General features: G+C 36.2%; 1 protein-coding gene across 1 annotated transcript in view; it reads right to left on the bottom strand.

Moving 5' to 3' along the window:
- Positions 1-634: 634 nt before the first annotated feature.
- Dh44 (corticotropin-releasing diuretic hormone 44) overlaps positions 635-13,666 on the bottom strand; it is a 159,763-nt gene continuing 146,731 nt past the window's right edge. The window contains exon 4 of the mRNA XM_073963651.1: positions 635-1,629. Coding sequence (XP_073819752.1) covers positions 913-1,629 — 717 coding nt within the window. The 3' untranslated portion in view covers positions 635-912. The remainder of the gene's footprint in view (positions 1,630-13,666) is intronic.

Below are 13,666 nucleotides of genomic sequence, written 5' to 3'. Positions count from 1 at the left end.
AATCGCGGTTGGATTTGATCAGACAAATTAATTCACTTTGGAATCATTTGTTGGTTACCTTTGGTTATAAATATGAAATGTAGAATTGGGTAAAATAAGTAAGTTTGTTATTATGTTTTTGTTTTATTGCACTAAAAATAAAATGGTAAAGGTATTATTTTCATTGTAGAGATTTTTCTATTTTCTTTATTATTTTGTATATTTTGCTGCTCGGTAAATTTAAAACATTTTATTTTTAATTTTTATACAATACATATTTTCTACACTTGATTTGTGTCTAAAATTAATAACGTTTTAATTTAATTGTTTTTTTAATTTTCTTTAAGACATTTAGCCATTTGTGTTTTATAACAATGTTTACACTCAAAAGTTGTTGTTTTTTTTAATTATGTTTACATCATATCATTGTTTATGAGAGTGTGTATGTGTGGTGGGTTGGGATAATCGTGTATTTATATAAGTACATATACATATATATTTATTTATTCATTTTAGATAATAATTAATTATAATCAATATATTCGTTTAAGCCTTTTTGTGTGTGTGTGTTTCAACATTTCTGGGAGGAGTTGGGAATTGGGGTTAATATTTTTCATCGTTTGATACTTTGATTTTTTAAAATGCGTGACGTGTGTTTCTTTGTTTTTGTTGCTGTTTTTTTCTTTTCAGTTTAACTGCTCGTTTTTTCCACCTTTTGTTTGATTCATTGAATTCTTTGAAATCCCTTTCGGAATTATTTGCAAGGACAACAAAGGATAATCGCAGTTAAATTGAAAGGGAAGCTCTGTCAATCCGTGTGTTGTTGTTATTATTTTTCTTTTTGTTATTTTCAAAGTGATGTTATGCGTATGCTGGTTGTTTGCTCTCGTGGTTAGAGGTTTCAAGAGGAAAGGGGTTGTTGCTAAGAAGCGTTTACTTTCTCGTTAAATGATTTTTATGCAAATGATACAAATAACGATCAACCTGATTATCATCGTTAATGCCGTTTTTGTTACTAGTCACACTGTTCTTGCTGTTGTTGTTATCATCGGAATTATCATTACGTGCATTTGAACCCTCATTAAGAGCCAGAGTCGCTAAATCGTTTAATTTGAAATCGTTGTTTTTGTGATGTTTTAAAGAAGACATAAGATTCTCCTTTGGCTCTCCCTCGTGACCACTGAGATTGATTGGTTTTTTCATTGTGGTTTCGTGGCGTTCATCACTTGGGCCATTTGCCGCCATTGGTTGGAATGCTAGTTTAATGCCATCGCTGCTAACCACATCCAAGTCCTCCATATCACCACCAGAACGAGCAGCAACATTTGCTCCATTGACATTATCATCATCATAGTTATCGAACGACATTGATGTCCTTCTGTCATTTGCCAACCAAGGTCGTCGTTGTTGTTGTTGCAGATAATCAAAAATTAATGTTGAGGGTATTAATTCCAAATCGTCGTAGGGTTGCATTGGCATCGATTCGCGTTGCATGTCACCATCAACATCATCGTTTAGTTGGTGTCGCTGTGATTGCTGTGCACCACCGCCATTCATGGCGTCCATCCATTGTTGCTCCAAAAACGGGTGGGGATGCTTGTTTGTCATCCGTTTGCCAACGTTTTTCAATATAGCCCGATTCAATTCCACCTTTGCCATGAATGATGGTTACCATCACGTACCATACGAAAGAAAGTCATGAAAGAAAAGAAAAAAAATACAGAAGAAAATCAGTTAAAATTTTTTTTTCATTTGTTGCGTATCGTTGGGGAAATTAAATTCTTTACAATATTTATGTACAGTTTTTAAAGGCAGGGGGCTTTTGTTAAACATGTGTATGTTAACACCCATTAAATAAAATTGTTTTTATTTAATATAAAATCTTTTAAAAATACATACAAATGATTCATTTGAGTTGAGGATGCAAAAATCTGAATATATGGCGATACTGTGGCTATTGGAGGTATTATAACTAACTAAGCGGTTGATTATTTCACTCAACAATGTACAGTTTTTAAAGGCAGGGGGCTTTTGTTAAAGATATGTTAACAGCCATTAAATAAAATTGTTTTAATTTAATATAAAATCTTTTAACAAGTAGAAAAGTATCAGTCGGCTTTGCCGAAGTAGAAAAGTATCAGTCGGAATGGACCGACTGAAGTATGGACTTGCCCCTGAAACAACTTTTACCATCGTAATCGAGGCAGCGAATGTAAGTTGCTTCAGCAAAAATCAAAGTGATTCAATAGCAGGTCTTAAAGTGAACTTATCGAAAATTTTGTGTGGGAGGTACGGATGGAGTGGACAAATATAGTCCATATTCGAACCTTATATATATCTGGTAGATATTATGAGAATGTGTAAAGTATTGACCAAATCGGTCACTTCCATCAACAGTTATCGTGCGCACAACTTTTCCGAATATTTTTGAACTTTTGTGGGGTAGGTACCTGAAGGAGTGGACCGATATGGCTTATCTACGAATTTAAACTAAGTTTGGAAACAATATTACGAAGGCCAAATTTTGGCCGGAATCGGCATTTCCGTTCGAGAATTATCTTGCGCTTCCACCCATAAACATAGGGTTTGTTTTTCAACTTGCAGGCTATTTTTTCAGGAATCTTTTCAGGATCTTTTCAGGACTTGCCCCTGAGGAAACTTGTACCTTTGTATAGGGGACAGTGAATACAATATGTTACAACAAAAACCGAGGCGATTCGAGAGCAGGTCCTAAACTGAACTTTTCCGAAATTTTGTGTGGGAGGTACTCGAAGGAGTTTACCGTTTGAGTCCATATTAGAACCTCATCTAAGTCTGGTAGAAATTTCATAATGTGCAGAGTATGGACCAAATCGGTTACTCCCTTCAAGAGTTATCGTACGCACAAATTTTCCGAACCTTTTCGAAATTTTGTGTGGGAGGTACCCGAAGGATTGGACCGATTGAGTCCATATTGGAACCTCATCTAAGTTTGGTAGAAATTACACGATATGCAAAGTATGGACCAAATCGGTTACTCCCTACAAGAGTTATCGTGCGCACAAGTTTTGCGACAATTTTTGAACATTTGTGGGGGAGGTACCTGAAGGTGTGGACCTATATGGCCCATCTTCGAACTTAAATCGAATCTGGACAAAATATTTCGATACCCAAAATTTGAACCGAATCGATTGATCCGTTCGAGAGTTATCGTGCGCACCAGCCAGCCAGACAGACAGACGGACGGACATTGCTAGATCTACTCAAAATTGTCTGAAACGGATATCGTACAAACATACTTGGGGTCTAAAACCATTATTTCGATGAGGCACATTTTTGGTCGTATCAAAGTTTAAATACCCTCTTTAGCCTAAAGGCTGAGGGTATAAAAATACATACAATTGATTCATTTGAGTTGAGGATGCAAAAATCTGAATATATGGCGATACTGTGGTTATTGGAGGTACTATAACTAACTAAGCGGTTGATTATTTCACTCAACACCTTTTGGACCAAGTATTGCAACCACTGGCAAAAATTGTATGTGACTTCTGAAAATCAATTCTGCCGTTCCCGATGGGCCCTGATAGACACACCAAAAACATAGTAAAATGAATATAACTTTAAATTGAGATCAATTTGAGGAGGAGATATTTTTGACACCGGCTAACAACAAGCCCACGACCACCGAAAATATCTGCCGATTTGCATCCAGTGGTACCCAGCTACAACATGCAAATGGTATATTGCACGGAGGCAATAAGACTGACAGAACTGAAGTTATAGAAAGGAGGAGTCGGGGAACACAACCTCCTAGTTGACGTGCTTAAAAAAGGGAAGGGAATTACTTGGATATTTTTTTGTACATCATTTCGACTACAGGGAGGGGAATCGTGGTTTCTGTGGCATTAAATATATCTACGGGTACTCAAAAGGTTCCTAGAAGAAAATATAGACCTTTTTACTAATGTCTGGGACGACTTCGAACTACAAAACAAAACAACATGAGCCAAGTTCTGTCGAATAACGAAGGAGAGGGGGCTGTCCGCATGAAATTGCAGTTCTCTATGACCATGGAAAAAACACAAATTAAAAATAACAAGATCTCCCCCTTACAAACTCAAGAAGACGTCAGACTTAACGTTCTAAAAGAATCTGAAATCAAAAGGTAAGGACTGGATTTTATACCTCATCTGCATATTTATTTGTCTCGCATCCCAGGGTCATAGGAAATAACATGGGCACCTGGGTTTCTGGGTGGTGCAGATAAACCTGCACGATTGCAAAGTAGCGGCTGTCAAACTTTTACTGTTTCTCTAATCAACCGATATCGAAATTACAAAAATTAAGTCTAACAGGGAAAAGTTCAAAATTATTATGTCCTCAGCCTTTGAACTAATGAGGAGATATACACTTCGGTACTATGAAAAATGCGCCTCATAGAAATAATGATATTAGACACAAATTTCGAACGGACCTGACCTGCGATTTGGTGAAAACTTTGCCCTGTTAATATTTTGTCCAAACTTAGGACTAGTTCGAAAAAGACTATATCGGTCCCCTACTTCGGATACTTTCCCCAAAAAAAGATTTTTTTGCTAACTTTTGAAAGGACTAACCGATTTAATTTATTCTTTGCACATCACACATTTTCTTCCAGACATAGATAAGATTCAAATGTGGACTATGTCGGTCCACTCTTTTGGGTACGTTCCACCCAAAATTACAAAACTACAATTTAAGACAAGATCTAGCATTGTTTTAATTTTTTGTCTTGCAACATATTGTTTATGTGGTCCCTATTACTGACTCATAATTTTTTCCGAGTTAGCACTTCTGATATCGTGCCGCTAAATCTCCTGGCGGCACCAACTAAAATTTCCTGCACCTGGACCGTCACCTCAACAATTAGGTGTTTGTATTCGTATATCTTTTCACCATGGTACGGCAATATATGCCAGAATGCTTGCTCGGAGCTTTTTTGTTCCGAAATAGAGAGGAACCCCGCGTCATGGATCTTTTCCGCTTACCACATCCGTACCCACCATTTATCAACATCGGAGGATGTAATGGATGTAGGGAGTGGTTGCACTTCTGAGGCTGCTCTGGTTTTAGCCTCCTCCTGGACTACAGGTAAGTTTCTTCTTGCTGTGCTAGAACATATCACAGTGTGTCTCCAATCTCGTCGTTAGATTTATCGTCATCGGAATACGGGACACCACCTCAGTCTCTCTAACAAAAACAAACGCAGCATACAAAACCACATGTTGTTGTTAAGTGGCCCGGAACTGCATCATTCCTGCAATTCAATAGCAAAGGTCTCCGTAACAAAGTCAACGAAATTGTACACTTTATGAGTCGAAAATTCACCATGATCGCCGCCATCTAGGAAACAAAGCTGATCGCCAACTGTAGCTTGCAACTTTGCGATTTGTATAATGTTTTGCAAAAGGATCGTAAAAAATGCGAAGAAGTAGGATTTACCTTCCTTATACGCTTGAGCTTGATTCTAGTGACCCATAAATAGAATTTTTAGGGACAGCAGTAAGTTGTGGAACTGTCGAGGTAGATTTGCGTACATGCCGCCAATGAATAGTTGTGCCCTGCGTTATATCTCCGACAATTTTTTGCTTGGTCGAGCAAATTCAAAGCTCCACTTTTGTCCCCGTGAACGGAGACGCTCCTACGAGGACAAAGAGATATTGTCGCAGCTCACCAGACATCACAATTGCGGCACCCGGTCTGATAAACGACTTGTCCAGGCAACCCGTAATTTCCCCTGGTTCGGGTGGTCTGTAGCCGATCATCGTTTCCGGTTACAGACCACCAGAATATTTATTTTATTTTTATTTTATTATTAATCCATTTAATAATACTAAAGCCTTCAAGGCCAATAAATAGTATTACAAAAACATTTTATGCTCAAAGTAGACTAAATTAACATCTATATATATTTATATTCATCAATTAATTTACAAATGCAAATTTATTAATTTCTAAAGCAAAGGAAAAAGATTGGCTCCCCAGCCATAACTAAAAAAGTGAAAAATATATGATCGCCGTACTTTTCCGAACGCCGTACTTTTTCTGAACCTTGGGAAAGGCGATTGTCAAGGGTTCAGCGAATTAACCAATCGCCGCTACAGAGTGCTACTCATTCCCTCAGATCCTCGGGTAGCTGAGAAAATTTTCCAGGACATCATCTGCTTATCGAATACCCGAAATCATACCAAATTAAGCAACAGAATCGATGAGACTTTCAAATGAGCGTAATGAACTTCGTCGACGAAAAATGAAAACTCAAAAGTTAGGGAACTTACTCTTGAAGTCAACAGACAAGTAGGCGAGCATAAAAGGAAAAGTGGATAAACCATCTAAAGCAATGAATGCAACACTGCTACAGGATTAAGTAAATTGTGGGCAACGGTTAAATAACTCTCGAATCCCGGTAAGAATGATGATATAAATGCTATTACTTTCAACAGCGTGACAGTGGCAGATCCGAACAGGTTCGCATTTTATTATAACCGGCAATTCATAGAGCACTCCGAGAGTGATAGGGCGAGGAGGGGTGCTATGCCATATAAAAGCCCTCCCAGGCAAGGTGGTACCGCAACAATTTACGATGAGCGATGTCATCCTAAGCGTTGGATCGACACAAAATCTCAAAAATAATATTTAGGCGACTGAATGAATCGAGAGTTGACTATTTGACAAGTGTCCTCAGGGTGGTTCTGCTACTAAAACCAGACAATAACGCCAGTGCAGGCGAATTGTCTTAAAATTCAAGAGGTACTACTATACCTATGATGAGAAGCAGTTTCCCAGTTGCCCAACATCAGCATGGATTCCAGAAAATGTACAGTACCACAATAGAATTACACGCCATGTTTGTACATATCAGTCGAGGACTGAACCAGAACCGGCCGTGCAAACGAACAGTTATGGTAGCTCTTCACCTATCGAAGGCCTTTAATGCCAACGCGATCGATGACATAGAGAAGACCCTCCCTTCAGCCGATTTTAAAACGTTGGATTAACAAATGTATGTGTAGGCGTTTGCGGCATTCAAAAATAAGTCTATGATCGGTTGAGTGAAACAGGAAGTTCTTCAATGTTTTCTGAAATTCCAATGTTTTGACCTAATTTTTTTTTGGTTTCCTTAGTTTCAATGTGTTTCTATCGAGTCCCATATCTATATAAAAAGAAAGAAAATTTTACCACTCCCACTTTTTCAATTTTAAATTTTAATATTTTCTACAAAAACTACTGAACTGATTTTCCTGAAATTGTCAGGGAATGTACTGCGATGGCCCCTGGTGAAAATAGGCTACATATTTTGCTGAATTTCGGAATGCTATATTTACAATAATTACGAATATATAGGTTTGGAAATTAATTTGCGAGACAATTGTGGTTGTGTCTCTGACCTTACCTACTTATTTGGAACACAAATACCGGAACACGCACACTTTTTAAAATATGTTACATCTGCAAAAACTACCGAACCTATTTTCCTGAAATTGTTAGGGAATATACGAATTAATCTACAATCTAGGTACTTTTTGGGACCCAATACTACTGAACCGATTTCCATGAAATTTGCAGCAAAAGCTCAAGGTTTGGCGTTGTTATGTATATTTTATGAGTTTCGGAGGAGGTGGGATACCTTCCCCACGCTTTTCTTTTAAACGCTATAAATTTTGGGAGGCAATTGTGCCAACATACCGGACCACGCCCACTTTTTTAAATATGTTATATCTTGAAAACTGTTGACCAAGCCCACTCTTTTCATATATTATATTATTATATATTTGTAGACGAATTTCGGGGGTCTATTGTTTTATAATCACAATATTTGCTAAACTTATGAGTGCATCGACTTGCAAATTAATTTTCGAGATAACTGTACCACCGTTCAAGAAAAACGATATATTTACAAATTTCCTTAAATGGTGAGATTCAACGGTTCATCAGCCATGAAAAACTGACATAACATATAAGTCTCAATAGGCGCGAGAATTCGACTTAACCATTTTTTTAACTTTTTCAACTTAGGATAAAGACAGGGGACATGGACGTTAAAAAATCCTAAACAGCATAAATGGGCGAAATCCGACAATGTCCGCAAGAGAAAAGAAACGTACAGACAAATTCTGTTGATATATTTAAAACCCTTTAATGAATAACTCGGTTTGACAATGGACCCGAAGGAATAAAGTAGAAAATACCTATTTTTGAATCGTCAAGCATAAAGTCCATAAAAAGTTGGCATTAAAATTACAAATCGGTGACGACAAAAATGTGGGTTTGACTAAGAAAATCAAAAAAGGCATCATTTCTAAAAGCTGAAAATATCATGATTTCGCCGGGATGAAATCATGATATTGGCACTGTCAGTTCGTTTTGAAAACATTACTCTCTGAGGGTAATAAATGAAGTTAAGCGATTGGGGGAATACTCCAGCTTAAGCAATCAAATGAGAGTGAATCTTCAACAATAAACAAAACAAACAAAAAACAGCGAATGGCACGCGTAAGGGAGTTTGTAATAAATTCCAACAACAATCACTCACAGGCAACTGTGATGATGTTTTTCAACGTACAGAACTCGATAAGTTCTTAGTTGATACGTGCTGATAGTTGTTTGCAAATAATTTTGTTCTGATGTTTTTTGAAAAAGCCGAAAAGTGAGTGTGATTCTCATTTATTTGAGAATACTAGACAATTAAAGAGTTCGTTTTTTCGCTAAAAAAGGCATCATTTCAAAAAGCTGAAAAAGCCAATTGATAATTCCCTTCGCCGGGATGAAATCATGATATTGGTAGCGATTAGTAAAATTTTGCAACACTGTCCGTTCGTTTTGAAAAACATTACTCTCTGTAATAGAGGGTAATAAATGAAGTTAAGCCATTGGGGGAATACTCCAGCTTAAGCAATCAAATAAGAAAAGCAATTTCTCAAGCATTGTGCAATGCTGCCATAATACTCTTGGTGACGGACGAGTATATAAAAAAATAAGTAAGCAAATGCTGTAGTCAGACGGGCCGATCATGTGATACCCTACACCACTACCCCTGCAATTAGCGCTAGCGCATCGAAATTCCTTTATTGTAAGAAATAACTTTGTGGATTCTACCGTGTCCAAAGACTCCACTTAAAAGAAGTTGTTCATGGCTGAAATACTCAGAAAATGTCGCCAACATTACTAAGGGGTATTATGCCACCATTAAAAATGTTATGTTGTCTGGCCGGAAAAACTCATATTCAATTATTTATTTGGTCTTCAACAAATAAATATTAAAAAAAACTTTAACGACAGCTACCCCGAGTACATTTTGCAAAAAGTGACTAAGCGAACCCATGCTGCAATATGTGTATAAAAATCCAACTATATATTAGTTATCTAGCAGACACATTATCGCAATTTGCATCAGGGGAAGCATCAGTAGCTCTTTTTTCATAATATACGGCTTGAGATATGTACGACTATAAGGCTTGAGATATGTAGGACGGTTAATTCTGAGTGTCACATTACACTTTGTTTGCCTGAAGTCTCCTGAGAAATTCGAAAAACGATGAAGAGAAATCGAATCTCGAATCGAATCTCTCACACATCGATTCAAATCAGCACCTGTTTGACCGGACAAAACGTGAAATTGATTGGTCATGCGCCGTACATCCCTGACTGGGCCTCCAATGACTTCATTTGATTGCAGCACATCAAGAAAAAAAGGCGTGGTCAACGATTTTCGTCGCCAGAAGATGCTGTAAAAAAACATGTTTTGGATGTGTCTCAATAAAGCCACTGAAAACTGTCCTAAGTACGCTTAGGCTAAAAACTATAAAAACTTAACAAAAAATGTCGAATGACGCCTGTCGACACTCCGTATGCCTCCGTATGCCCTTCAGGAAATAAAATATGGACCAAAATTAAATTTTTATATCTTTCATACAAAAGTTATGGTCCATTTCACGCGGTAAATAATATCAGATCACCGTTTAAAATTGTAGGCATCTTCTTCGACCTAAACTCTTACCTCGTGCAAAATTTCGTGACTATTGAGCTATAATCGCGACCTCTAGCGTCTTTATGATTACACTACAAACAAATACCTGTATATTTTAGGCTGTAGCTCTGTTATCTGACCTAGTACATCAACATAATTGGCATCAATGGAATGGTCGAGAGATCGTCTTCCAAATATAACTCACGTGGGCGAAATGTGGCTTCCAGAAATAATGATTTAAGCTGTGTAATAAAAAGTTTCACAATTTTCACATAAAAGTTGTGGTCCATTCAACCCTCTAGACATTATTTGATCACCATCTCAAATTGCAAGCTTCAACCTCGTCATACACGCAGAAAAATTTATGCTAGAAATATGTTTGGATCCAAACAAATATATGTTTGGGACCGGTTGCAAACAAATATATGTTTGGATCCAAACATAATATGTTTGGGTCCAAACAAATATATTTTTGCAACATTTTGTAACATATCTCAATTTGATATGTTTGGGTAAAACATATTTTTTATGTTAGAACATTTTTTTCATGGGTGGAGAGAGGATGTTTGTCAACGAGAGTAATAACAGTGCTCTCGCGGCTGTGGAATGTTGCTTTATAATAAAGAGTTGTGTGTATTGTATAATAGAGGAAGACGTAGAAACGAAGAAGGGGGCTTTGGTGGCATGTATGCGTCAAACTCGTGTGTTTCTTGTTTTGTTGTTGTTAACCAACGAAGAAGAAAAGAAGAAATGATATGAATTATATTTTTTTTCTTTTTTCAGTGTTTTAGTTGCCAGCGTAGCGTCAAGACGGTAAAGTGAGTGAATAAATCAGTGTTTTGTGTTTTCTTAAAGAAATTGTGTTTTTAGTAAATTAAATGCCCAATACATTTTATAATTGAATCGGAAAGTTGAATGGAATTATTTTATTGGACAAGGAAGAAATCGCATTTAATATTGGTAATTACATACATATTTATGTATATTTGAAATATGGCATATCCATATTTATTTATTACATTACATAATCATTTGATTCTAGATGCCGATTCCCCGCTGATGATTTCAACTAAGAGGACAATTTGTTTTATTTCACAACTAAGGAGAAGCGTTCAACTAAGTTTCTATATATTTTTCCTTTTTAAAAGTGTGACTACAAATTATTTCAATCAGTTTTTCTTTTATTAAAGTGTGTTATGTATTTCTTTGGAATTTTGTATGTACCTATGTGTTTATTGTTCTTTTGCCTTTTAATAAAAACCACAACATTTGTGTGTGTACTACTATAGAGATAGACAGTGAGCTCTTACTGAGAGCAAGTGAGCACACATTTTAAAGTGTTTTACATTAGATTTTACGCTCCCTTGCTCTCAGTAAGCGCCCACTGGTTCATGTGTTTGTTTTTTTTTTGTGCCTTTTGGGTTTGTATTTTTTTGCACCCAAACATATAAAATGTTTGCACCCAAACATAAAATTGTTTCCACCCAAACATATCTTTGTTTGCACCCAAACATATATATCTTTGCACCCAAACATAAATATCTTTGCACCCAAACATATATATGTTTGCACCCAAACATATATTTGTTTCCACCCAAACATATATTTGTTTCCACCCAAACATATATTATGTTTGGGTCTGTTCCAAACATATATATGTTTACTGCAAAATATGTATGGGACATATGTTAGAGAGGCCGATTTTTTTTTGCGTGTATACTCTTACTTTAATTAAAAATTTGAGGCGATCGGACTTTTATTGCGACCTACAGAGTACCTACAAAATCGGCTAAAAATTATGTTTTTGGTACATTTCACTCGCTAAATATTTCATCGCCAATAACAATAGGTGTCTATTCTGGTCTGAACCCGACCTCCATGTAAAATTTCGTGACGAACGGTCCATAATTGCGGCCTGGAGTTTCATTACAATTTATAATGGACAGACGGACTTAGGGACGGACGAACGGACGGACACACATCTCAAAATCGCTTTATTTCGTCGAGATATGAAAATTGGTATACCACATTGGGGGTCTCCGACGAATATTTCGCGGTGTTACATGAATTTTTGCCAAAACAAACTTATAATACCCTTTTCCACATTTTGGTATAGGCTATAAATATTACTGGTCAATTTCAATAATTGGCTGCATTTTTTCGGTAACATGTCGTAGGCAATAAATTTAAAAAATTTAAAATTACATAGCCGAATGTTGCATCAATTCTTATCATTGTAAGAAGTAATAACCTTTCCCAAGCTGTTTAAATCCCTATACTCTTGTAGGAATCTATGAATGTTTTGAGGCACATAATACTGCATATTTTTTCCGATTCAGAAAAGACTGCAAGTCAGATCACTCTCGGGCAGCCTAGTTAATTCACGAATGAGTCAAAAAATGGAATAAGAAACGGGAGCTTTTATGTAAGGAACATATTATCATGCATTAACACAATGAAGACCGAAGTCTTTATAAGGTAGATAATTTTGTTGTCTTTGTTCCTGCATTGGCAAACTCATTCACTACTGTGGGAAATACACAAAAAGACGTGGAAGGACGAGCCTTTGCAATCTACCCTATCTATGGATTAATATGAATATTGAGTATTCTAGGCTCTGTGAACGTGAACAAGAAATTGAGACTATCGGTGCCCTATATTTATGAAGAAATTCCACAGTCAATTAACCAGCGCCAAGTATGTCAGGACTTAAAGCATTTCTAGTGACGACATTTACAGATTTTAACAGGTTACGAACCAACCAGCTCCACTTTCTTTTTCGTTGTTAATTTCTTAGCTACACAGACTTCGCTTCCTATAAATAATGAACTTTTTATGTGTAATTGCTTTTCAGTTAAACGTTATACAATTGCCCACTCATTTCTAAATTTTTTTCAATTTATTTAATATTTTTAAATTTCAATTTCGTTTCAGTTTTCGCCCCTTCAAAAAATGTTAAAAATTGTAATTAACATTTTGCCATGAAATTGTTTCTTTTGGCCACAAATCAACATGATTACCTTAAGGCTTTCGTTTGCGTTTCATTTATTTAGCTATTCTGACTGTTTTAGAATTCCCAACACGTTTATTTTTGTTGCTGCTGTTGCTGTTGTACTTAACATCTTCTAAATTTGCTGTTGAAATAACACAAATTAGTGGATTTGTAAAACAAGCGTTTTTTTCTGTTTTTTATCTTTAAGGAATTAGATACGCACACAGCCACACACAGAATTTACTGTGGACAGACATCTCATAAAAAAGATTAGTCGTAAAATCCATGAGGGAAAAATTGAAATTAAATGGGAATTTAAAATTGTTTTGTTCCTTAACAAGAGGCTCTAAAGTGGGATTTTTGTTGTTAAATTTTGACATTTGGCCATTAAATCACAGGTGAATTTAAAGATATTCTTTCTTTAATTCGGAAGAAGATTGGTATTCTTATTAAATTTAATTACAAATAACAAGTCGTCGGTGTCATGCTTAAGTGTTCCATACGCCATTTTTGACATTTTGAGATAAAGGTACCTTACAAGGTTTTGAACCATGCTCTTTCAGATTTTTTGGTCGGTTTTTCTGTATCTCTTATAGTTTCTGAGATCTTCAGATGCCAGTATGTTCCATATCCGCTTTGTGATCCAAAAAATCTTGTCGTTTTGTTCCATATCCATAAAGCCTGGCGTATGGAACAAAACAACTTTG

The sequence above is a fragment of the Musca autumnalis genome, unplaced genomic scaffold, assembly GCF_047663935.1.
Source record: "Musca autumnalis isolate F117 unplaced genomic scaffold, ASM4766393v1 scaffold_1, whole genome shotgun sequence".
Taxonomy (NCBI): Eukaryota; Metazoa; Arthropoda; class Insecta; order Diptera; family Muscidae; genus Musca; species Musca autumnalis.
The sequence above is the reverse complement of the archived record's forward strand: the minus strand, read 5'-3'. Positions and strand labels throughout refer to the sequence as shown.